At 32.7% G+C, this 24,432-nt stretch overlaps 1 protein-coding gene across 1 annotated transcript; it reads left to right on the forward strand.

Annotated features, from left to right (window-relative positions):
• The first annotated feature begins 16,184 nt into the window (after positions 1 to 16,184).
• On the forward strand, positions 16,185 to 24,099 carry LOC133300820 (floral homeotic protein AGAMOUS-like). The gene is made up of 8 exons (XM_061500405.1): positions 16,185 to 16,414; positions 19,642 to 19,723; positions 19,884 to 19,945; positions 20,111 to 20,210; positions 20,515 to 20,556; positions 22,721 to 22,762; positions 22,864 to 23,036; positions 23,948 to 24,099. Exons 1-8 carry the CDS (start codon positions 16,188 to 16,190, stop codon positions 23,949 to 23,951), a joined length of 732 nt encoding a protein of 243 aa, XP_061356389.1. The 5' UTR covers positions 16,185 to 16,187; the 3' UTR covers positions 23,952 to 24,099.
• The last annotated feature ends 333 nt before the right edge of the window (positions 24,100 to 24,432 follow it).

The raw sequence follows: 24,432 nt of genomic DNA on the forward strand, positions 1-24,432 counted from the left end.
TCTGGGTCCACCCATCATAGAAAACCAGGGTCACACTAAAGCCTACACTGCTGCCCAACTAGGCTCAATAACAACATATGCTAGAAGCTCAATTCAATATGATCACTATGGGCTAGTTACAATAATAATATTAAAATATTTATTAACCTGATTAATTTTAAAATACAAAACTAATTAATTAATATGACCTACAAATAAATAAAATTTCTAACAATAATAACCTCAGTTATCAGTTATGACATGAATACAAAGTCTACATGCATGCCATTTATGACAAAATTCATATACATAATTCAGTTCTAAATCATTTATGTATTTAAGCGCAGGTACCAAATATTTGAATATTTTCATTAATATATTTTATTGGGATAGGAGTGACACCCAAGTTATGTTACACCCCATGTGACATCCAGTCAATCTCACCGTTAGATCGCTTATGTTGATCCAACGGTTATATTTATTTCCATCTTTGTATGGTCATGATTTCCCAAATTTAATATTTTATATTTATTTCTACCTTTGTATGGTTATGATTTCCCATATTTAATGCTTTCACTTTAAATTTGGGAAATCATGACCATACAAAGATGGAAATAAATATAACCGTTGGATCAACATAAGCGATCTAACGGTGAGATTGGCTGGGTGTCACATAGGTGTAACATAACTTGGGTGTCACAATATCCTATCCCTATTTTATTTCCTAAAGTTTTTAAACATGATATTAAATTATTTATCCATAACCGGTTGAATCAATGATACATTGAATGAACCAATAATTTATTGACCCAGTACTCTAACCAAGTCAATAACCTATCTGGTTCAATAATATTGATATTCCTAACCCAATAACCTAGGCTTGATGAAGGTTATAATTTGAAAAAAAATTGTTTCATGTATTCATTCAGTACTTTTGCATAATTGAAAATCATGCATAAGGAATGATTTAGAAGAAATTATTAGATATCTCAACCATGCACGCCACTATAATCTTGCACTCTAACTACGTACATTGATATTGCTATGTGAGGTGGTATACACTCAGTAATAGAGAGTAAGAGAAAGTAGATATACAAAAAAAAAAAAAAAGAGTAAGAGAAAGTTTTATTGTGGGAGCACATAAAAAATTCTGATAATTGACAGCTCCATATATGTTGTATATATGATGATGACACATTTCTTAACTTTAGCATTTGGATGGCTGAAGCAGGAGGCATGTGATACCACTTACCCTCAACTTGTGGTCCTCAGTGATAGATGTGGATAGAATTGAAGCTATGAGTATAAGGTGGTGAGTTGGAAGCTTCAGAGAATGGCTAAGCACTTCGTTACTTAAAAGATATATAATATAAAATTATTTGCAAATTTGAGCTGTTCGCTGAAATGATTATTTATCTTAATATCAGAGTCTCCGTGACCATAGGTTTACAAGTTTGATCTTCACAGCCTCACAGCAAAGTAGAATCAGAAAAATTGATTTGTATAATATTCACACTTCAAACTCAAAAGGTCATTATATAAAAGGATATATTAGAGAAATATTATATAAAAGGAAAACATTTATGCAGTTATTGCAGATAAGTTATCTGCATTTATTTTCAAAACGACGTCGTATTAGTATTAAAATCTTAAAAAAATTATAAATATAAAGACTATTATAAATCTGAAATAAATTAAAATTACAAAAACCCCATAATTTCCATTCCAAAACGACTTCGTATTAGACTTACTGCAAATAACTTATTTGGAGTAACTGCAGAAAAAATGAACCCTATATAAAATCATTAAATACTCATCACTTACAAGCTTGAACTTTTAGATGAAAATCACCTGTCCTGAGCTATACTATAATTTTGTTGGGACAGAAATGTTTACAAGGATTTGCCGTTAGAAGGGTACCTTCGAATTTCCAAAGCAATTAATGGAACTTTCATGAGCTATATTGGTGCACATTTTAAGTCTTATGTTCTAATTAAGGCATCAATACGAGAAGATAAGGTAACATTAGAGCACGTAATTAAACTCTGTAAATATTTAGTTTTTCAGCTCGCACATTATGCGAAGATTTGCATATTTATCTTCTAGCTAACAATTTATAAATTTTAATGTAATAATAGACTTAAGTAACAAAATAAAATATTAATAAATTAAAATTTTAATTTTTAAATTAAAATTTTAAAGTTTATATATATATATATATATATATATATATATATATATATATATTCACATTATTTTTTATCAATATTTCATAATTTGAATTGATATATATATATATATATATATATATATATATATATGATATTTTTTTATTACAATTATATATCGTAAGACACTATATATGTCAATGTTTTATACAGGAATTTGTTTAAATATTGGTAACGAAAAAATCAAAAAAGAGTTTGCGTAAATACCAGTGTTAATTATTTTGTATCATTGTGTAGCATATTAAAATTGTTAATTATTTTGATCAAGGCACAAAAATCTGTGAAATTCAAATGCTTAATCAATATACATAGATTCAACTAGTAAATTGATTTGAAGCTTAAGAATTTTTCAAAACAATTACTTAGAAGAAGGCTCTCATCCCATAAGTCAACCTTAGAGTTGCTACAATTTTGCAATTAATGCTATATATTTAGCAAAGTTACATACTTTTTTTTTAGTACATGCAAAGTTACATACTTACATTTGTACGCATGATTTCATTTAATTTAACTTTATTTTAAATTTATATAAAACAAATTTCTCATACGTTACATCAAGAACGTAAGCCTCGTGGTCATTAAAATATATGAAAATTAAAACTATCATTTTGTATTTATCTTTTGGCACCCAACTGCCATTTTCTTTTGGAGCCAAGGTAAAAAATCTTAACCTTTTGGAAATCGTCAGCAGAACTTAGCATTGGTGATTGAAATGAATAAGAAAATAGTGTATAAATTCTTGGTTTAGTATCAAGATTTTCCAAATTAACGTGAAGAATATTTTCACGTGTCCAAAAATTTTACCCCGCTAATTTTATGGGCTAATGTCAATATTTTTACGTGTTCAAAGTCTATGTAAGGTGCTCTTTATTTCTTTTTTCCTGTGCACGTTGATCATATTACTATGTTGTCTTTTCGTAGGTAATCTTTGACACATCTAGCAATATATACTTATTTTTCCTTTCTCCATTTTCGGGAGCTGCTCTTAGATGTATTATTTTATTTTTTCCTAAATTTTTTAGTACAATAACGGTACTGAAATTTAAGCATGTTACTTCGTACAGACTTCTCAAGTTCTTCACCATTAATTCAATCCTGATAGCATCTAGAATGTGTTACCTTATTATATCGAATATGTTGTGAGAATCATGGGTTTTTCCATGGGTGATTGATGAGACAAAATTAAGTGGGTCAGTTATTCAGTTATTCTAGAATATTTTGTGAGTAGGATAAAAGGTAGGCAACGTGTGTAGTGTGGAGAGACATGTATTCAGTATTGGTTTAGTGGAGAAATTGGGAGAACTATTGGAGCCTAGGTATGCTGGCTTTGAGAGGGAGTTGAGATTTTGTAAGTTTATTTTCTGCCATTTATGTTGTAAGGAGCTTGTCTCCATTTATGTTTTCTTCAATTACATATCAATAAAAGTAGATTCCATCAATTTGGTATCAAAGCACTCTAATCCTGGGAGTGCTTCTGGTCCAAATCTTAAAAAAAAATATGGAATACATATTTACAATGGTTCCAAAATTATGGAGACAGAAGAGATAATGAAGCTTGGGGATGGCTAATCTATTTGAAACAATTTTTTCAAATAAAAGGAATCAATGAAGATCAGAAGTTGATGGAAGCTGTGAGAGGGCTTAGAGGGAGTGTGTTCAACTGGTATCAAGGTTGGAGATGGTTCAATTGTAACGCAAGTTGGAGGAATTTTTAGAAGGAGTTCATAGAGAAATATTTATCTGAAATTTACTTGGTAGATGATGTAGAATCAGAGACAACAGACGCCTTGGAAGAAGAAGAAGAAGCAAACAAAGAAACAACAACATCAGCCAAAGAAAAAAAAAAGAAATCGAAGAAGAGGCTGAAATCGCAACGTACAAGGTCAACAATGACGACAGAAAAGAAACAAAGGAAAAAGAAGAAGAAGAAAAAAGAGATCACAGGAGAAGCAGGAGATAGTGAAGATCCAGAAGAAGGTGCAGAGGGAGAAGAAACAAAAGAAGAGAAAAAAAAAAAGAAATGAAGAAGAGAAAGAACAAGAAGGAATCGAACAAGATAAAGAAGACGAAGATACAGAGGAAGGTGCTAATGTAGTGGCAGACGAAAATGAGAAAAAAAAATTCAAAAAAGGAAAAGAAAAAAGAAGAAAAAGACAAAGAATGTTTGAGAAACAACAAGAAATGTTTGAGGAAGAGATGAAGGAGGAAATTCTAGCATAAGTGAGGTTACATCCTGTGGCAACCATTGAAGAGATGTTTTCATTAGCGCAGAGGGTAGAAAAACATGAGACGATGCTAGGAAGGGGGAGCATAAATTTGGGTCAAAATAGTAATGGCTTGTTAATAGAAGTGGGTTTATGGGAAGGCCCACACTAACTAACAGAAACAACAGGGTTAATGGATCAAATGGGATGGGATTAGGTACAGTTGGGCCTGCTACTACGGTGGGAAAACCTACAAATTATTCGTTGAAAATCGGGGAAAGGTTGGAGGACATAAGGTGATTGTGTTGGTTGATACTTATAATGACCCTAACTGGTAAATCTTAGTTAGAGATTTAATTTAAGGATTTAAATGCCATAATTAGATTCAGTGAGCGATTTCGAGTATTTTGACTGTAATCATGACTATGTTATGAACAGTGCGTTCTGCCGGAGAATTTACAGTTTTGTGAATTAACCGGTAGAGCTTAAAATGAGCAAAATAATTTTAGGAACATAATTTGAAAATTCTGATGACAAATATGAGTTCAGAACGAAAAATTGTATAGTCTGGCACTTTCCGTGAAAATCTCGTGAATAGTGTTTCTACCGGGTATTTTGTACTGCTGTTTAAGCAATCGGTAGAGTCCAGAAATAAAAAATTGATGAAATAAGAATAAGAAAGTCCAATATATGCCAAACAAGTCAATATAGGCCCAAGAAAATGATAAGTTTATAAGTTTTAAGTTTCGTAAGTAAATGAAGTACAATTAGTGATGCAAAGTGCATTTCGTCAAAAACGGTGCAAAAACCATACTGTGAATTATGAATATTGTTCCTTAGGAAATAAAAATTAATGTAAATGATTTTAGGAAATAAAAATATGTTTGTAGCTTTGAGTTAGTTCCGGGTCAATTTAAGTTAAAATACGCGATAGAAAAACATCTGTTAAAAAAGGCCACATGTGCTAGCCTTATAAGTGACTTAGTCTCATTATCCCAAATCAGTTTCTCTCTCCTCTCACCCTCTCAAAACCGAGCTGCACCATTGGAGAAGGGGGGTAGGGTTTTGAATTTCTTCTCCTTGATTCTCCATCATTTCTACTCCAAATTCAAAGACCCACCACATGAAATTGCTTGTAAAACACCCAATGAACCCATTCCAACCATCAATTTGAGGTTTTGTTGAGTGTGTGAAGAGTTATTCCTCCTCTCATTTTCGAGTTACTATTCATTGGAGGAGAAAAGGTGAGTTTTTGGATGGAGCTTGGCTTGGAGATTGCTCTCTAGGCTTTGTACAAGTGTTTAGAGGTAAGAAACCTCTATTTCCATGATATTATTTTGATGATTTAAGTTATGAAATTGATGAGCATATTTTGTTGGGAAATAATTGATGTTAGAATGTGAAATTTATGATGGATTATTGTTGTTTAGGAAGTTATAGTGTTGAGTAAGCATCCACATGTGATATAAAAATTTAAAAGTCCTATTGCATCTTCCTCCTAGGTTTCGGCCATCATGGAGTGAGTAGGAGTTATTGTGGAAAAAATTATATTATGTATTGTGAAGGTATAGTGTGTTGGAAATGAGTGAAAATGGATGAGTTAGTAAGAATGCCTAAGTAAAAAGGACTTGGTGTCTAAACTCAAAATAGGAATTTAGTGGAAGCATTCCTAGGTGTTTGCAAGTTGTAATGAAGTAACGAAAATGCATTGTAAAGAGAAGAATCTTTGGAAATTCCCCTTGTAGGATTCGACCTATAGGGTATTTAGGGATATATTTTGTACATTTCATTTTAAATAAAATGTGTTGTAATAAATTGTATAAAGGTGATGAGTTTTGAAGAAAAATAGCATGATTTATGTTGAAAATTCCTAAGGGAATGGTTGATTAAATTAAAGAACACCAACGGTTATAAAGAGGTCTAGACTTGTGTATTGGCATAGGATTGGCAAAAATGCAAAGAAAGGAAAATAAGCGATAAAATGTATGCTTATGAAATAATTATGGTATTGCATCATTTTACTGATGCATTGTAAATTATTCTCTAGGATTGCCTAGGGATTGAGAAGGATCGGAAATCTCTTGAAGCGATAAAAGTAACTTGTTCCACAAGTAAGCGTATTGGTAAAGCTTCAAGAGGTAAGCTCTATGTTTAAGGAGTCTTTTCCTGCTTGAGTGCTCCACCATGGTTAGTGAACTATGGTTGGACTGTATGACTGTGATCTAGATGCTTTGTATAGATGCATTCATATAGAGTTATTTGATAACATGATATGTTTTGCTCTGATATGACTTCTGTAATATGATTTCTGTAACAATCTCTGGCCATTGATTGTATAGTACCCGGATGTCCGCTTTGGGGTCCTCCCTCGGGACTGATGGTGTACGCCTTTGATATGTCTGGTTCCGCTTTGGGGTCCTCCCTCGGGAACACGTGCGTTGATTTCCGCTTGGGGTCCTCCCTTGGGAATGACGGCGCACATCTCTGATATGATATGGATATATGCTCTGTTCTGTTATGATATCTGTTATATGTTGTATTTGTATACTCTGTATCTGACTTTCATGCAGGAGTGAGCCAGGGGTATGGAGAATTCTCTATAAACCTGGAGCTTATTGAGATTTGTAATCTCACCCCTCTTTGGGGACATATTTTCAGGTGCCCAGATTCCCGGTGAGTCCTCACTAGGCAGGGACACGACACGTGGCTGAGGCAGTTGACAGATTGGATTTTGAGTGGCTGTAGGCTACTACCTTTTTGGAGTGTTTGATGTATTTTAGTATTTTCGCATTTGATGGATCATGATATTGATCCTTTATTGTGTATATGGCCTGTATATGTTTTGTACATGTCTGTCGCTTTGATGCATGTACATTTGGGTATTCAGGCACGTTATATGATGAGGTAGTATTCAGATATGTTTACGTGTTGGATTGCATGCTGTTAGATATAGTGGCACTGAGCCAAGTTATGCATGCGCCCATGGATGGGCATTTGATTATATTTGTATAAACTGTTTATCAGGAAATGCTTCTGTGAGGGATTGGAAAATCCCCAGTTGTCCGATTTATAGAGGAAACTCTGCCCGATTTTCGTTTACGACGAATGAGAATTTAAAAAGGAAAAAGAAAAAGTTAGCTCGTATTTTCAGAAGTTAAGTCTTCCGCTGTTTCTGTTTATATCATGTGTATGTTAATTGAACCGGCTCGAGACGGGGATGTTACAATACTAGAGCCTCCCACAACTTCCTGGCCATGCGAATAGTAGATGCGTTGAAGTTACCTGTAGAATCAACGAAGAAGTTTTCCATAGTGGGAAATGGCCATCGTGTGCAAGGAACTGGTGTGTGCAAGATGGGTCATCTTAGCGTTGCATACTTTGTCAGTGGTACAAGAGGTTGACGTGATCCTCGATTATGAATGGCTACAGGGGTTGGGTGAGTTTCATGAAAACGAAATGGAATTAAAACTTCCAAAGTGGTCTACGTGCTTTAAGCAATGGGATCCGGGTGGAAGTTATAATGACCTTCACATTTATTATGGATTTAATATTGAAGGATAATTAAAAGGAAAAAGAAATAAATTCACATTTGGTGAAAAAGGAGTTAAAATGACAGTTAAGGGGTAAAAATGAGAGTAAGCAAAGTTACCCGAAAAGTGAAAGTAAAGTTAGTAATATGACTAGAAAAATATTCTTGCCTAGTGGATAAAGTTTGGTAATGAATGGAGGTGTATAGATAGATAAGTTTATACCCGCTAGTATAGTGAACTCACTTAAGTAACTCAAGTGAGTTACTATTCATCATTCATTTCTTCAATTCCCGCGGATGAACGAAAGAGAAGGAGAGAAGAGAAAGAGACTTTGAAGTCAAATCTTTCAAGGCTCATAACTTGAGTTAGAGACCTCCAAATCACTTCATTCCAAATCCAAACTTGTGAGAAATTTTGAGAGGAATCCATTGGTACCAGTATTTCTGGATGGGCTTCACTATAGAGAGATCTTCTTCCTCTAAAATTCGGATTTCTTTGAAAGGGGGGATTTTGATGGAGCTTGAAGCCATGGGAGCTTGAAGTAAGCTTTCCCATTCGTTTTAAGTAAGTTTATGTTGAGAAATCCTAATTTTCTTTGAGTTTTGAGGAAGATTTGATTTAGTTTTCCATTTTGAAAGTTTGATCTGATTGAGCATGTTAGAGCTTGATTGAGGCTTGACTCATGTTGAGAAAAGTGTTCAGATGAAGATTTTAACGGTGAAAATGTATTTGGAAAATTTGAGATACCGTATTTTTGAATAGTGACGTATATGAATAGTACCATATACGTAAATAGTGACATATACATGAATAGTACTGTAGAGATGAACAATACCGTATGTATGAATAGTTAAGAAATATTTGATAAGTAAAAGATGAAATCAATAAATAGTGTGTCTGGTTAACTACTTGGCTTTGAACCATTTTATTGATATTTGTATTGATTCCCTATTCTAGGTGCGCCTAAGAGTCTTGTTGAGGATCCTACATTAGAGGAGGCTTGGTAACTCGGTTGTTGGGTAGGTCATCTATACAGCTTTGAGAGGTAAGCTCTATGTTTATGGGATTCGTTCTTACTTTGTGTTCCGCCATAGTGTACGGACTGTGGTCAGGTTTTATGATATGTATGAGATATATGATATAGATGCATTCATATAGAACTTTATGATGATGTGATGTTATATGTTTTGATGTGTTTAATTTGATATGTTTTGGTGTGTTTACTTTGATATGTTTTGATGTGTTTAATTTGATATGTTTTGATGTATTTACTTTGATATGTTTTGATGTGATTTCTGTAATGATCTCTGGCTGTTGATTCTATATGCACTGATGTCCGCTTGGGGTGTGTATATATCTGTTATATGTTGAGTTCCGCTTGGGGTCCTCCCTTAGGAACATGTGCACTAATTTTCGCTTGGGGTCCTCCCTTGGGATTGACTGTGTACACCTCTGTTATGTGATGATCTCTGGCCATTGATCCTATGTGCACTGATGTCTGCTTGGGGTCATCCCTCGGGACTGATGGTGTACACCTCTAATATGTTCTGGTTCCGCTTGGGGTCCTCCCTTGGGAACACGTACGTTGATTTCCGCTTGGGGTCATCCCTTGGGAATGACTGCCTACGTCTCTGATAAGATATGTTTTGTTATGATGTGATTATTGTGATGATTTTGTATATGATATTTGTTACGTACGTTGATTTTCGCTTGGGGTCATCCCTTGAGAATGACTACATACGTCTCTGATATGATATGTTTTGTCTGAAGTGATTATTGTAATGCTTTAGTTATGATATTTGTTACGTGCGTTGATTTTTGCTTGGGGTCTTTCCTTGGGAAATACTACGTGAATCTCTGATAAGATATGTATTTATGCTCAGTTTAGTTATGATATTTGTTACGTGCGTTGATTTTCGCTTTGGGTCCTCCTTTGGGAAATACTGTGTGCATCTTTGATAAGATATGTGTATATGTTTGTTCAGTTATGATAATTGCTTATATGATGTTTTGTATATTAGTATCTGACTGTCATGCAGGAAGTGAGCCCAGGGTATGGAGAGTTTTCCATAAACCTGGAGTTTACTAGAGATTTGTCTCTAACCCCGTTTCGGGATATGATTATAGGAACACAATTAATTGAAGAGCCCTTACGGGACAAGGACACTACCCGTGACTAGAGTACTAGTATGAGGATATGGAGTTCTGGGTGGCCGGAGGCTACTATTTATTTTAGATGTATTTTTGGAGAATATGTATTGTTGTATAGTGTTCTATTCATTTTGTGATCATGATGTTTGATCCATTATACAGTATATGGTCCGTATATGTTTTGTACATGTTTTCATATTTGATGCATGTACATTTGTGTATTCAAATATATGCATGTTCTGAAATATGTATGTTGTTAGACATAGTGGCACAGAGCCAGTTATGCATGCACACATAGGTGTGTATTAGATCTGTTGTTGGACCATATATGATTATATGATATGTTTAAGATGATATGTCTATCAGGATACCTTGAGAGTTCGCAAATCCCCGTTGGTCCGATTTACAGACGTTACTCTGTCTGATTTTCGTCTCCGTCGAATAAAAATTAAACTAGAAGAAGTATGCAATACGATATATCATGTGAAAAAAGATTAAAGAAAAAGAAAAAGTTAGTTCGTATTTTCGTAAGTTAAGTCTTTCGCTGTTTCTGTTTGTATCATATGTATATTAATTAACCGGCTCGAGACAGGGATGTTACAGAAGTTCTATCACATCCCTTATCCTTTTTATTCACCTTAAAGACAAGGTGAGTTATAGAGGGGGAATATTGATTGGCCTAAAATTAGGTGGGTCAGTTAGTTAGTTATTCTAGAATATTCTGTGAGTAGGATAAATGGTAGGCAGTGTGTGTAGTGTGGAGAGACATGTATTCAATATTGGTTTAGTGGGGAAATTGGGGGATCTCTAGGAAACTCTTAGAGCCTAGGTATGTTGGCTTTGAGGGGGAGTTGAGGTTTTCTGAGTTTATTTTCTGTCATTTATGTTGTAAGGAACTTGTTTCCATTTATGTTTTCTTCAATTACAGATAAATAAAAGTAGGTTCCATTATGATGAATAAGAAGCTGCAAATGGAAGAAATGAAAGCAAGGAACAAAGTGGGATTTTCACACATAGAAAGGAGAGGGGGGAGCATAAGGCTTAGTCTCAGTCCCTTTGATTATCCCTTGGGGCATCTTATTTTTGTGAAATGGGAATGACGTAGGTGATGTGTAATTCACCACACATGTGTGCCACCATCCAGCATAGCCGCCACGAGAGAAATAATTTTTTATTTATAATTATTTTATTTTTATCCTAAATTACTCTTCCTTGTTTGAAAATCTCCACAATTATCCTCAACAATTTCCCTCAAATCGTCGCAAGTTTTTTATTTTTCTGCTAAAATTTTTTCTACACCATTCATACTGTTGATCATTTCCGAGCATTTGATTGTGTCTATTGGAGCTCCTAATCAGTAGTGTCACCATTCTTGAGATGATTATGTTTTGCCCTATAATATGATTATCCATTGTTCTTCGGCATCAGTGGAGAGGCAAATTTGCATTATGAGAACAATTTCGTTTGGGCTCAAAATTTCTATATATACGTATGCATCTACATTATTATTTGTTTCTCTGTTACAGATTCATATTTTTTGTTATTTCTATTTTTGAATTTTTCAATACAGGTTCTTAGTTTCTTCAAGTTTCATTTATTACTTTTCATACACTAGTACTAATATATGTTGGCAAAAAAATTAATATATTATTATTTTAATAAAAATTACGAAAACATAATCATTTGAAATCAAATTATGAATCTATAGGACTTTGTCGCGTCCCACGAGAACGCATCAAGTCGCGCCCCTGTGAGGCGCAACTGGTGCAAAGATTGGATCTATTCCTATATTTTTATAATTTTCATATGTTTGGTATATATCTAATTTTAACATGACCATGTCATATACATGTGATGAATCTCATTCGTTCAAAAAAGTCAAATCAACGGTCATAACAAAACTAAAAGCTAGGAAAAAAAGGATAAATAAATAAAATTTACAATATGTGCTATAATTGAGGAACGTTGATGGTGCTTTCCGCATTCATGGCTAATATCTAACATGAACTTGCTATGTAACGGCCTGTCAAAGCTATGCTTAACATGTTTTGTCAACGTAGGCATGGATATATAGGTGACATGTCCTATGCCATAATAGGTCATGAGGCACAATCCAATAGTATATAAACCAAAATGTACGCACTGGACAATTTTCCTTGCTATGTCCAATCAAATGAAATAAGTGGGAGTAACGTAGCTGGGATATGGATGGTAATAAACTGAGGGTGGATAACTAATAAGCACACAAAAAGGAAGTGAATCTAGTAGCCTAAGATCAAATCAACATTTGTTAGACGAAAAATTATCGCTAACTAGTTTACCGAATGATAATAAATGATATAATAGAAGTGAAATCGCATGTATCGTCTCCTAAAATTTTAAATCAAACACATGAATTTACAATTTGGAAATGAAGGGAGTTCTATAAACTACTACTTTGTAACTAATAACAAATTAAGCTTATTTAGGTTTTTCGGTTAGTTTGCAAATTCATGAAAAAGTAAATGAGAATTAACATGTTAGGTATTGAGTTATTCAAGTGTGATGAGTCTCATATGGTAATGGGCGTGGATATAAGTGGAAGGACCCATAAATCCAATGCTTTAAGGTTTTGGGTTGTGATAATGTGTAAGAGACGGATTGAATACTTTGTCCTAGGGTACTCGGAGAGAAAGGAACCATAGCAATGATGGGTTTGATTTCACGTAACTTTTCCTTCATGCAACCAAATATTCATTAAGTTCTACTTCTTGAATTAAAGACTAAATTCTGTTAGAATAACTAAAACTCAATTCCGTTAGACTTTAACATTTTTCTTGATATTGAAGATCCAATTCCTTAGATCTTCTATAAACTGAGAATATCTATTGGGAATTGAAATTTTAATGGTGAAATTCTATATTGGTTACAAATGGACTAAAAAAGAATCATATAAGTGAAAATATCCATAAACTCAAAATTTTGGGCCAAGATATGTTATTGGGTGCACTTATCTTGGCTTGATTTTTAGCCTATTGTTGAAGGTCTGGCTCCCGTGTGCTTGGGGTCATATTGAGTTGATTAATGTTGGGATTATGTGGCAAATTGGAGTCCATGATAGCTATTTATGTTGAACGATGCATAAACATTGAGATGATCAAGATCATTAGATTTGAAAATACACATTAAGCCACTAGAATTGGTCTAGTGGTGAGAAATTTGACTAGTTTGCATGAGCTCATAAATTCAAACCTCGGTGGCCATTGTATCCAAAAAAAGACACATTAACTATTTGCCCATCAAGCCACCCAAGAGTAATATTTTAAGCATGATGATAAACCTCAATGGATTGCGAGTTACAGTCCATAACCAAACACTCGCAATCCATCTAATTTCACATTGATAACTCTCTCTCACCTCTACATTCAATTCATTAGAGGGTAAAAGGAGGTGTTGGTTCCCTCTAAGGATGAAGTATATCAATGTAATAATGATCGAGTGAAGAAATAGTATGAACTAGAGCACAAATGAAAGATTTGTCATTCTGGGTCTCAAATGAAGGTTGAGAATCACGAGGGGAGATGTAATGGGCACAATTTGACTATGTATAGTTGAATTCCAATAGAGTAACAAGAATGGTGAAGGTGTGGTCAAGAAGATGACTCCTTAATGAAGGAGTGAGGTGTATCTAGCTTGACAAGATTCCCCTAGCATATGGAAAAGGCAAGTCAAAATCGTTTTGCTCAATAAATCCCACAATAATGTGAGGGAACATGACTCTTCATGTATGCAAGGGAGTAAAGAAACACTAGGTGTAAACATGTTTATTTATTCTCTTGCTGAGTGTGTGAGACTATGTCTGTCGGGCGGCCCAATATACTAGTCCATAACATATCCAATATTGTACTTGTTGTCAAAATTAGATTTATTTTAAATCTAATTTTGACCATCTAAAATTAACTAAATTTATTATTATTTTTAAACTATAGATATCCTCCTCGGGCGACAATCTTGTTCGAGCTGGGAACATCCACATATAACAGTGATGCTAAATCTCCCAAAGATGATTTTTTGCATTCTTCAAGTCCTTGTTTAAGCAAAATCAAGCATATTTAATTACTTGATAAGCTCATTTATATATACAAGTTATTACATAAATAAGTATGGAATAAAATTAGCATTATAAGAACCAAAAGTGACCTACCTTGCATGTTAGTATGGCCTTCAACTTATTATGGTTCATGCCTAGAGGTACAATTATATGCTGTCAATGATGCAAAAAGTCCCATAGTAATACAACTCCAAGATTAAACACAAAAGAATAGATGAACGGTTTAATGGTCTTCTTTGTAAATACGAGAAGTTAGAACCTTAAAATACTGAATAAAAAGAACAAAACTACATTGTTTATTATTGTCAGTTTGTTAGGAAAGTTAATAGAATACTTGGAAGAATGGGATTTGTTTGACGCATTTGCAGCATACCCAAAGTGGAAAATTAAGAACATGATGAATTAAATATGAATTGAAGCTAAAGGAAAATTCTTCTTTCACTACTTTTTCTTTGTCAAATATGGGTTTCTTTCTATTAAATATGAATTGTAGCTTAATTATTTATGTTACTTTTTTTAAAGAAATATAGGGAAATGTTATAATTACTATTTTTTTTTACTACCTCTTACTACCAAATCTTAACCGTTGATTTCCGTCAATCTAATGGTTATAATTTATTGAAAATTAATAATTAATTAATAAGTGTGATCCAATAAATTATAACCGTTAGATTGACGAAAATCAACGGTTAAAATTTGATAGTAAGAAGTTGTAAGAAAAAAGATGTAGTAACTATAACCTCTCCCTATATATATATATGTGTGTGTGTGTGTGATCCAATAAATTATAACCGTTAGATTGACGGAAATCAACGATTAAGATTTGATAGTAAGAGATAGTAAGAAAAAGAGGTAGTAAGTATAACATCTATAACATCTCTCTCTCATATATATATATATATATATATATATATATATATATATATATATATATATATATATATTTGAATGTCAGATTCAAGTTTTTTAAATTTAATTATATATTCTTGTAATGTATCATCTTAAATTTATATTTTTAAAGTTAAACTAAGTTAAAAAAAGAGGAATGTAGTACTCATGATACTCACTAGTTATGATTATTAGCTAGTTCTAGAAAGAAATATGCTCATCTACACAGGAGAAAAAGAGGTTCCTCTGAATTATATTGTGGAATACAACCTGCACTATGTTTGCAATTCCGCTCAATGTCCTTTTCACCCCATTAATAATCGTTTTCAGATCTCTCTCTCTCTCTCTCATGCCCTACTTCATTTGCTTATAATGAATTTTAGAAAAAATGTTTAAGGAAGGTTAATTCTATAGGTTATTCCAGCTTTATCCTTCTCTTTTAACACATATCACTCAATCAATGAGGGTAGAGGGGAAAGAAAAAAAAATGACAAAGGAAAGTAAACAAAATATATAGAGATGCAGATGAGAGTATAGTTTCAGATGCATAGACCATCATGGATGAAAGTTCGTTTTCCACTTTATAAATTACCCATCTTTGGCCACTTTGCTTTCATTTTCTGATATCTCCTTCCTGTTCTGCTAAGTTGAAAATAAGAGGGGGAAAAAAATACGTATACACATATATATACATCAAGAGCTGAAACCTGTGCTCCTGTCCTTAATATTATTTCTCAATTTGTTATTCCTCACCAGGTTAGTGAGCAAAATATATTGAAACATCATTTGAAATCCTTTCTCAGTGCTTCACCTCTTTTGGGGGTCAATCAAACTTTTTCACTTGAAAACCTGTTTTGGCAACTCAGGTTCTACTAGATTGTAATCTATCACAAGCAAATTAAAATTTGACGCTAAATAGCTAATGATTTAAATTTTGGGTTGGGGTTTTGAGGGGTGAAGAGGCTGTTCCAAGTTTCCATTTCTTTTTCTTTCCTTTTCAGATTCTTCCTAACAGAAAAAGGCCATAATTTACTCATGGTTTTTGTAAAGATATGCTCTTTTTGTGTGAGGGAAAAGGAAATTTATGATCTTTTACTTGATTCAGGTTGCAATTACCATGGCTTTTCCAAACCAATCCATGTCAGATTCTGCCCAGAGGAAGATGGGAAGAGGGAAGATTGAGATCAAGCGGATTGAGAACACCACAAATCGCCAAGTTACCTTCTGCAAGCGCAGAAATGGCTTGCTCAAGAAGGCATATGAGTTATCTGTGCTTTGTGATGCAGAAGTTGCTCTAATAGTCTTCTCAAGCCGTGGACGCCTCTATGAATATGCTAATAACAGGTACTTGCTTTCTCCTCTTTCAAGCTTTCTGTGTTTTCCCCAATTTTTATATTCCTTTTTCTCTTTGTTTCACAGTTTTTGGTTAGTTAGAATGGAAATGTTTCTGCTGCTTCTTTTTGGGAAATTGGGTTTATATTTTTTTGCTCAAGCAATTAGATCTTTTGGAGAAGTTTAGCACAAAGAACTAAATCACTTTTTTGATGCACTTAAGATAGAGTTTTTTTTTTCCCCTTTTTCTCTGTCTGTTTTCTCTAACCAAAATTCATTCCTTCTATTTTTCCCCTTTTCCCTTCTATATAAGAATTTTGATGTTCATTCTCCTCCCCTTTTTCTTTTTCTGTTTATGACAATTTTCCTAGTTCTTGGTCTGGTGGGCACATAGATCTAGTGTAACAGATAGATATAGAAGCACTATGCTGTTGTTAGTAGCAATAGGTAAGGATTTGGGAAGTTATGCAAGCCTGTGAGATCATCCAACCCCTAATTCCCTTTACATTGTTCCTAAACTTTGTTTCCTTTTTTTTTTCTCCCCCCCCCCTCTCTCTCTCTCTCTCTATGTCTCTCTCTTTCCCATCTAAAAGACTAAGGTAAGAAGGCCTAAAGCAAAGTTGTCAGGATTCCATTAGCCAATTCCTCCCAACTCCTTGACAGTTTCTTAATAACACGTCAGTTAGACATAAAAACACACTACAGTTTCAAGTGTCAATAAGTTAAATTCAAATAAATAAAAAATCCAGAAAAAAGAAGAAGGGTTTTTTAGGGTTTGTAAAAGTCTAAAACTATGTTATGCAGAAAAATATCTATTTTCCTAACCCATCATAAAAAAATCTTCTCCATAACACATGACACCCAGATAAAGATTTTTCATGCCAAACTTGAACCAAGTTTTCCCCCAAATCTCACTTGATTCATGTCAAGATCACAGCCTGGGTCAAAAAGTAACCCTAGAAATTAGGGTTTTATCAGCATCTAATACATTAGTTAATCTGGGGCGGGGGGGGGAAACATTTTTTATATCTGTCAAACAAAACTTTTCAAAATAGTCAAAAGGGTACAAAAAGCTCATATATTCTCGTTTATTTTCCCCGTTTTAGGAAATGGGGTTTGGTAATTCTGGTTAGGGCTTTAAGGACTAGTTACACCAGGATTTGTTTGTCTTGGTTGAAAGAATCTTTGTCACGTCACACATGAATTTTCAGTTCATGACTATTGTTTTGACAAGAGAATTTATGTCACGATTCCCATACTTGGATATCTTTTTTTTTTAATTCTTGCATCTAAACCCTAAAGTTAATCTTCTATATCTCTTATACCCCTAAACTTTTTTCTTTGTTTTGCCCTTGTTTCCCTTCTCTCCCTCTTTATCATAGAGTAAAAATTCTTTTACATATAGCTTAAAATGAGCAAAAGACAGCGAAAGACAGTGTGATGAAACAATGAGAGTGTCCAAACTGGCTTATCATGATTTCACTGTTGTTGGTATCCCACACTGGTATTTGCATTTGCTCAAGATCTTTCACATACTTATTTATGAAAGTTGTAGACTGAGAAAGAAAAAGAAAAGGGTTTTCTAGGCTCAATGGAAGAGAGAGAGAGAGTGAGGTAAATGGGGACAGAGACAACGTACGACAATTCGAGAGAGCCAATGAGAGAGTTCTGATTCTGAGCATTTTGGCTTCTTCCATGCAACGGGAAGTGTACAACTATTACTACTGCAACAACTGCAGTAGTTGAAATGGACGCCTCTTATATATTACATAATATTTTAAAGTATGTTTGTATTTGTACTACCATTAAGATTTACAAAAAAATATTTTTATTTATTTTAAAATACAAATTTACTTTTGAGAAATTCTGATAGAAAAGACAGAAAAGAAAATGAAATTGAAAGAATCATATTATATTCAGTAAATCACTTAAGATTTTAGAAAGCTGGCACCAAATGGATTTTTTGGGTAAATCGAGGTGGACAATGAAGTGTGGTTGAGAGCATTATCCACCGTGAAATGGGTTTCCTCCAAGTGGCAGATACAAAAAATAGCCCTAAAAATGGTTGAACCAATCATATTGTGGGAACCTGGTGCCAGCGTGGCAGGAGCAGCCAATCAGTGGCTCGAGGAAATTAAGGTATCAGTAGATTACAAATGGCGCATAGGTTTCTTATTCTTAAAAAGCAAAATGAGTTTGCTATTTTAACATTTTATTTTTATCACATCCCATCATACTTTGACGTCGAGTTTTTCTTTTGAAGAGTTGCGTTTAAGGTTCAGTTTGATGATTTGACCATCAACCATAGGCCAGCTCTACGATGGTTAATCCCAAATTAATTGAACACCATCATACCTTCATCCTTCTCATTGTGTTTCTTTCTATTTAGGGACAAAACAAGAAACCAAGTTAGGAATTAAAAGATTTGGATAAAGAGGTTCAAAAGAGTGTAGGGAATTTTTTTGAAACTAGTGGTTTGCATTTTTACAGAATACAATCATATTGATAAAGGGAAAAAATATCTAATGTTACTTTAGATAACTTTGTCTAATGTTCATTGAAACTACGTCATTTTGAGGTTAAAAAATTAAAAAATTAAAATAATAAAGACTATTATAACCATGAAATAAATTAAAATTACAAAAACACTATAATTTATATCCCAAAACGACGTCATTTTGGTGAACATTAGATAAAGTTATCTAAAGTAACTTTTAGAAAAGAAAAAAAAAACACATTAATAAAACATGAATTGTTTAGAATTTAGTTTTCAAATTTTTATTATTAATTAATTATCATTTATTATTCTATAAATACACCATTTACTTAATTACTTTAAAGGATGTAAATCAATAAATTAAGATAGCAGCTTCATGACTAGACAAAGAATGAAAGTCAATAAAAAAAATGAAAAAACAATATCTATTTATTGGTAATTTTTTTTGCCTATAATGTATAATTTCATTAATAATATTATCTTAGCAATTATATATATATATATACTCAATCCATGGTAGTTTTCGTAAGCACTATTTAATTAAAGAAGTTAAATACGTTGGCTCTATTCTGGTGTATACTGTTTGATTTAGCAATCATATAAATTATTTTCTAATAAATTAAGATCGATGCAATGGTTAAAAATCACTACAAGCCCTTTATTATATGCCATTGCCAAATCACTTAGCTTACCAGTAGTACACAACAAACATGAATTGTAAATGGTACTATTACTATTTCAGCGTCAAAGCATCTATTGAGAGGTACAAGAAAGCATGTTCAGATTCGTCTAGTGGCGGATCCGCTTCAGAGACTAATGCTCAGGTATTCATTATTGCCTCTCTATGTTTCTTCATGTGACATAATTAAATTGAGTCCATCAATTTGGAACTAATTAAACAATGGTATAGCAAAAAACGAAATTGCTGAATGTAACTTTGATAAATCAACTAACCCTTTTAACCATATCATTACATAATCTCAGTTTTACCAGCAAGAAGCTGCCAAACTGCGTGTTCAAATCAGTAATCTGCAGAATCACAACAGGCAAGTTGAATTAGTCTTTTTTGTATTAGAACAAGAAGAGTTTTCGCAATGAAGAAAGAAGAATTGAAAAACAAAAAAATTACATGAAGGGATCTCAAGCTTTTTAAATGTTTGTAATTAGTATTATTAATTCAGCATCCTTGGTTCAAATATTTTGAATTGCAGGCAAATGATGGGTGAGGCTTTGAGCTCTATGAATTCCAAGGATCTCAGAAACCTTGAGACTAAATTGGAAAAAGGGATTAGCAAAATTCGTTCCAAGAAGGTATTTCTTGTAATATAAAGATTCTCACTATAATTTTTGAAATAATAGATGACTTTATCTATTGAGAAGGTTATATTTATAAATTTTCTTGTTTACAAACTCTTACAAACTACACTATGTCTGACCGGTCATACTTCAATCAAGAGTGTATGACCGGTCAGACTTAATGTAATTTGTAAAAAAAAATTGTAGACGGATTATTCTCCTTATTTAGCTATTAGCTTATAAATACTGCTTTTTTCTGAATTTTTTTTTTCTTTCCCTTTCTTCCTTTTTTGTGCTACTTCCCAATCACCTACATCAGAACGAGCTGCTATTTTCAGAAATCGAATACATGCAGAAAAGGGTAAATGTTTCCCTTGTATCCATCTTTTAATTTTTCAACATAGATTTTTGCATTTGTTTGTCTTTGTCAGCACTCTGGAACTTAATTCATTGATTTTGAAAGGTGAATAATATATCATTTAGCTTGTGATTGTGTTCTAAGTGGCTATAAATTACAATTTAACTGAGTGTCTGATTATTTATAGGTTTAGCCCAATGGCCTCTGTTAGGGTTTCATAAAGCATTGGGCTTCTTCGATTGTTTTTCGTTCTATTTTTTTATCTGTTTCCTTTTGGTTGGTCATGTTTGGAGGTTTCCAAACTAGGTATTTTTGTGATCTTTATTTCAGAAAATAATTTTACTTCTCACCGATAGAAATTTGATCAGCACTTTACACAATGTATTTTACAAATATTCATGAAAGAAATACTTTGTACTGCTTAAATTGACCCTTTATATTATTTATATATGTAAAAGATACTGAATAATATTAATTTGATTATATCATTTTAGCAAAGAAGTTCAAATATTTAATCGGTAATCTCTGACTGACTATTGTTAATTTTATGCATATGATTTATATCCTTTGGGAGTGATGACCTCCAAGCGTAACTACTAGTTCATGGGAGATTAAATTTCATGTGCGTGAAATGCAGAGTCTTAGTTTCATTACTTTAACTAGTTGAGTCAAACACAATAGCAAGGAGAAATTTATTCTACATCATATATAGTATGGGACAAGATCAATTTATAACGGTATAAGAATTATAAGTCTTATACTCAATCTTAGCCATTGATTTTTATGCATCAAACAATTGTAATTTATTATGTTATACTCATTAATTATTAATTTTTAATAAATTATCTTCGTCAAATGTAGAGAATCCATTTTTAGGATTTAATGTCAGATTTATTATTCTTATATTAATGTAAGAATATTTTGCCACATGTAATAATATTTATATAAATATATATATAATTAGGGGCAGGATATATTTACAAACTTTTTTGTTTACAAATTCTTACAAACTACACTATCTTCTCCCTGAAATTTTTACAATACTTTGTAAAAATTTGTAAACGGATCATTCCCCGTCTAATTATATTCATATATCCTGCACTCTTTCTTGGTCGCTTTTTGGGTATGAACATATCTCTATAGTCTTTCACCACTTAGCTTTAATTTGTTCTAATTACTAGTAATCATGTGTATGATTTGCTTAATTTGCTTGCAAAACTATCTAAATATAGTGAGCAGTGAAAAGACTTATACTACACGGTACATATACCAGTTGCAATTTTGCCAAGTAGTGGAAGCATTATGTTTTCTGCCGTATGGGGAGGGTAGAAGAGATTAAGATAATTAACATCTTTACAAAAACATGTTTTCAGTCCTTATCCTATATGATGGGCTTAAAGTAAAGGAAAGGGGGAAAAAGTTGAATTACCTTTACTTTGTTTAAATATTCAAAATAAAAAGCAGGGAAAGAAAAAGGATAATTAAAATGAAAGAAAAATGTTTAAATATATTCCTAAACTACATAAGCAAAATTGCATTGAGATATAATAAATAACATTATTAATCATTATATGAAATACAAAATTGCATTATGAGAAATAATTAATAGGAAAATAGTTATATCATGTTGTAGGAAATTGAATGTGTCATGTTATAGAGCCAACCAATGTGAACCCCACCACTTTTAAAATGGCGGGGTTCACATTGGTTGGCTCTATAACATTACACAATCAATTTCCTACAAATACAATTATTTTCCTAATTAATAACATTATAATCTAGATTTATTATAAAAATTAAAAACCAAAATGGAGAAAATATAATATATATTATATGACTCTACTTAAAATTAAAGAGAATTGTTATCAAAATACAGTTAAAAGTTAAAAGAAAAAAGCCAAAGATAAGAGTGAAAATGTATATAGGTTTTTCATGTTATAAAAAAAATATTTAACATGTATTTAGACCCACCTTACATGCATGATTCAAACATATGATTTTCGAGTCACATGAGTACAATACCAACCATTTTAACAAGGCTCCTTTCAAGAGAACTGATAAAATGGGACAAAGATTTTTGGTGCCTACATTAATTTTTTGGTATGTTTACAAGGCTAGTTCTTCTACAATGGCTTTTAAAGTATGATAACTAAAATGTACATTACAGGAGATAGACTTGCATAATAATAACCAGCTTCTTAGAGCAAAGGTCTGTCACTGTCTCTCCGTCCTTTTTTACATGCTTTCTATATGCGTGAGTTTTGTAGTTTCATTACTAATTATGGCTTTTTTTTCTTTATGGGGTTGCAGATAGCCGAAAGTGAGACAAGCCACCATAACGTTAACATGTTGCCTGGAGGCACAAACTATGATTCTATGCAATCTCAGGCGCAGCAGTTTGACTCTCGCAGCTACTTCCAAGTGTCTGGATTACAACCCAGTAATCAGTATGCAAGGCAAGACCATATGTCCCTTCAATTTGTGTAAGCTTCTCCCTTGCTTGCTAGGCTTCATATTCATTCTATATAACTTTATAATAATTGTTTTTAGTTCCCTAATGTGTTTAAATCAATAGCTATTATACCAATTAACAAATCTCATATCGCTTATATTCATACGTCCATGTAAAAGGCAGATATAGAATGAAGCCATTAACGTTAGGTTAATCTTTAATTTAAATAAAGAAAATAGAAATACGGAGGGTTTTGGTGTGTCCCTAGTCATATGTTAGTGGACATTTAATATGTTTAGATTTCCTATGTTAGTCATTATTATTCTTAAACATTTGTTGTTGCTTATAAAAAGCATATTGTAACTCTTGAATAGTGGTTTGATAGAATCAGTAATACAATAGAAGTATATTTAGAGAATTGTGTGTGTATCTTGTGTGTGAGAAAAACACGATTAGATCACCTGTGAAATATCAATTAATTGGTTTTATACATAGATACTAACTTGTCCCAATTCACAGTTTCATTAAGAAAAAGAAAAGAAAAAAAGACCACATTGTAACAAAGAAGTCTTTCAAGATACAAAAGAGCATGTTCTTGACATAATTGTTCTACATATACAAGTGAGTCAATTACAATTATGATTTCATTACTTCCCCAAATTTTCATAACATTTAAATTAAAATAGGTAACAATGGGAGATTTCACCCTTTAGTAAAGATGGTACAAAAAAAAAAAAAAAAAGAACAATAATATGACTAATTTTGGATTGCAAAAATAGTGCTTTAATATTCAAGTCATTTACGTTGACGTTCTTGAGGTTTACGAGTTGACATGTGCATCTATATATTCCGTCTACAGGATAAAATCTATTGACACTTGACTCACTGTATATTCGGAATAAACAGACATGAAATCTAATTAGTGTTGTACTTGTTGTGCAGTTGATGAGTTTGCGCTTGAGAAGGGTAAAGACTTCGATTTTCAGCTATGTGTATTTTGGCATCTAGTGTGTTAGCAGATGAATGCTAAAAAGCCAAAAGGAAATATAAGCAGAACTATGCTGAGAGCATTCATTTAAGTTTTCCTCTCAGTACTATATATGTTGTGGCTTTGCAGACTTCCATAAGCTACCCTGTATCTATAACGAAAGGTTCTATAGTCTGTTTAATATGTGTACGTACCTAAGACTCTGATTACGGAGATTACATAGACATGTTTGTCAACCTTTGTTTACTTTTTATATTTTTCCTGTAAGATAGGCTTCTATATATATATGTCTATTTCACATACTAAGGAATCCACGGTCTCACTTATACGTGCAACCGTTCCTGTTTGTTTGCTTAGAACTATGAGAAAGATGGAATCTTACTTCCATGCCGTCGTAAATATTTCAAAGCTTACATATTGGATTTCAATCAAAGAAAAC

This window comes from Gastrolobium bilobum, unplaced genomic scaffold, assembly GCF_033153095.1.
Source record: "Gastrolobium bilobum isolate Gb01-03AN ecotype WA unplaced genomic scaffold, APGP_CSIRO_Gbil_v1 utg33563, whole genome shotgun sequence".
NCBI lineage: Eukaryota > Viridiplantae > Streptophyta > Magnoliopsida > Fabales > Fabaceae > Gastrolobium > Gastrolobium bilobum.

Excerpts from the sequence above, each read along its gene's own strand:
- LOC133300820 (XM_061500405.1), top strand. The coding sequence starts at position 16,188 with ATGGCTTTTCCAAACCAATCCATGTCAGATTCTGCCCAGAGGAAGATG. Across the intron at positions 19,946-20,110 it reads AATCTGCAGAATCACAACAG|GCAAATGATGGGTGAGGCTT; the intron begins GCAAGTTGAATT and ends TTTGAATTGCAG. Across the intron at positions 20,557-22,720 it reads TCGAATACATGCAGAAAAGG|GAGATAGACTTGCATAATAA; the intron begins GTAAATGTTTCC and ends TGTACATTACAG.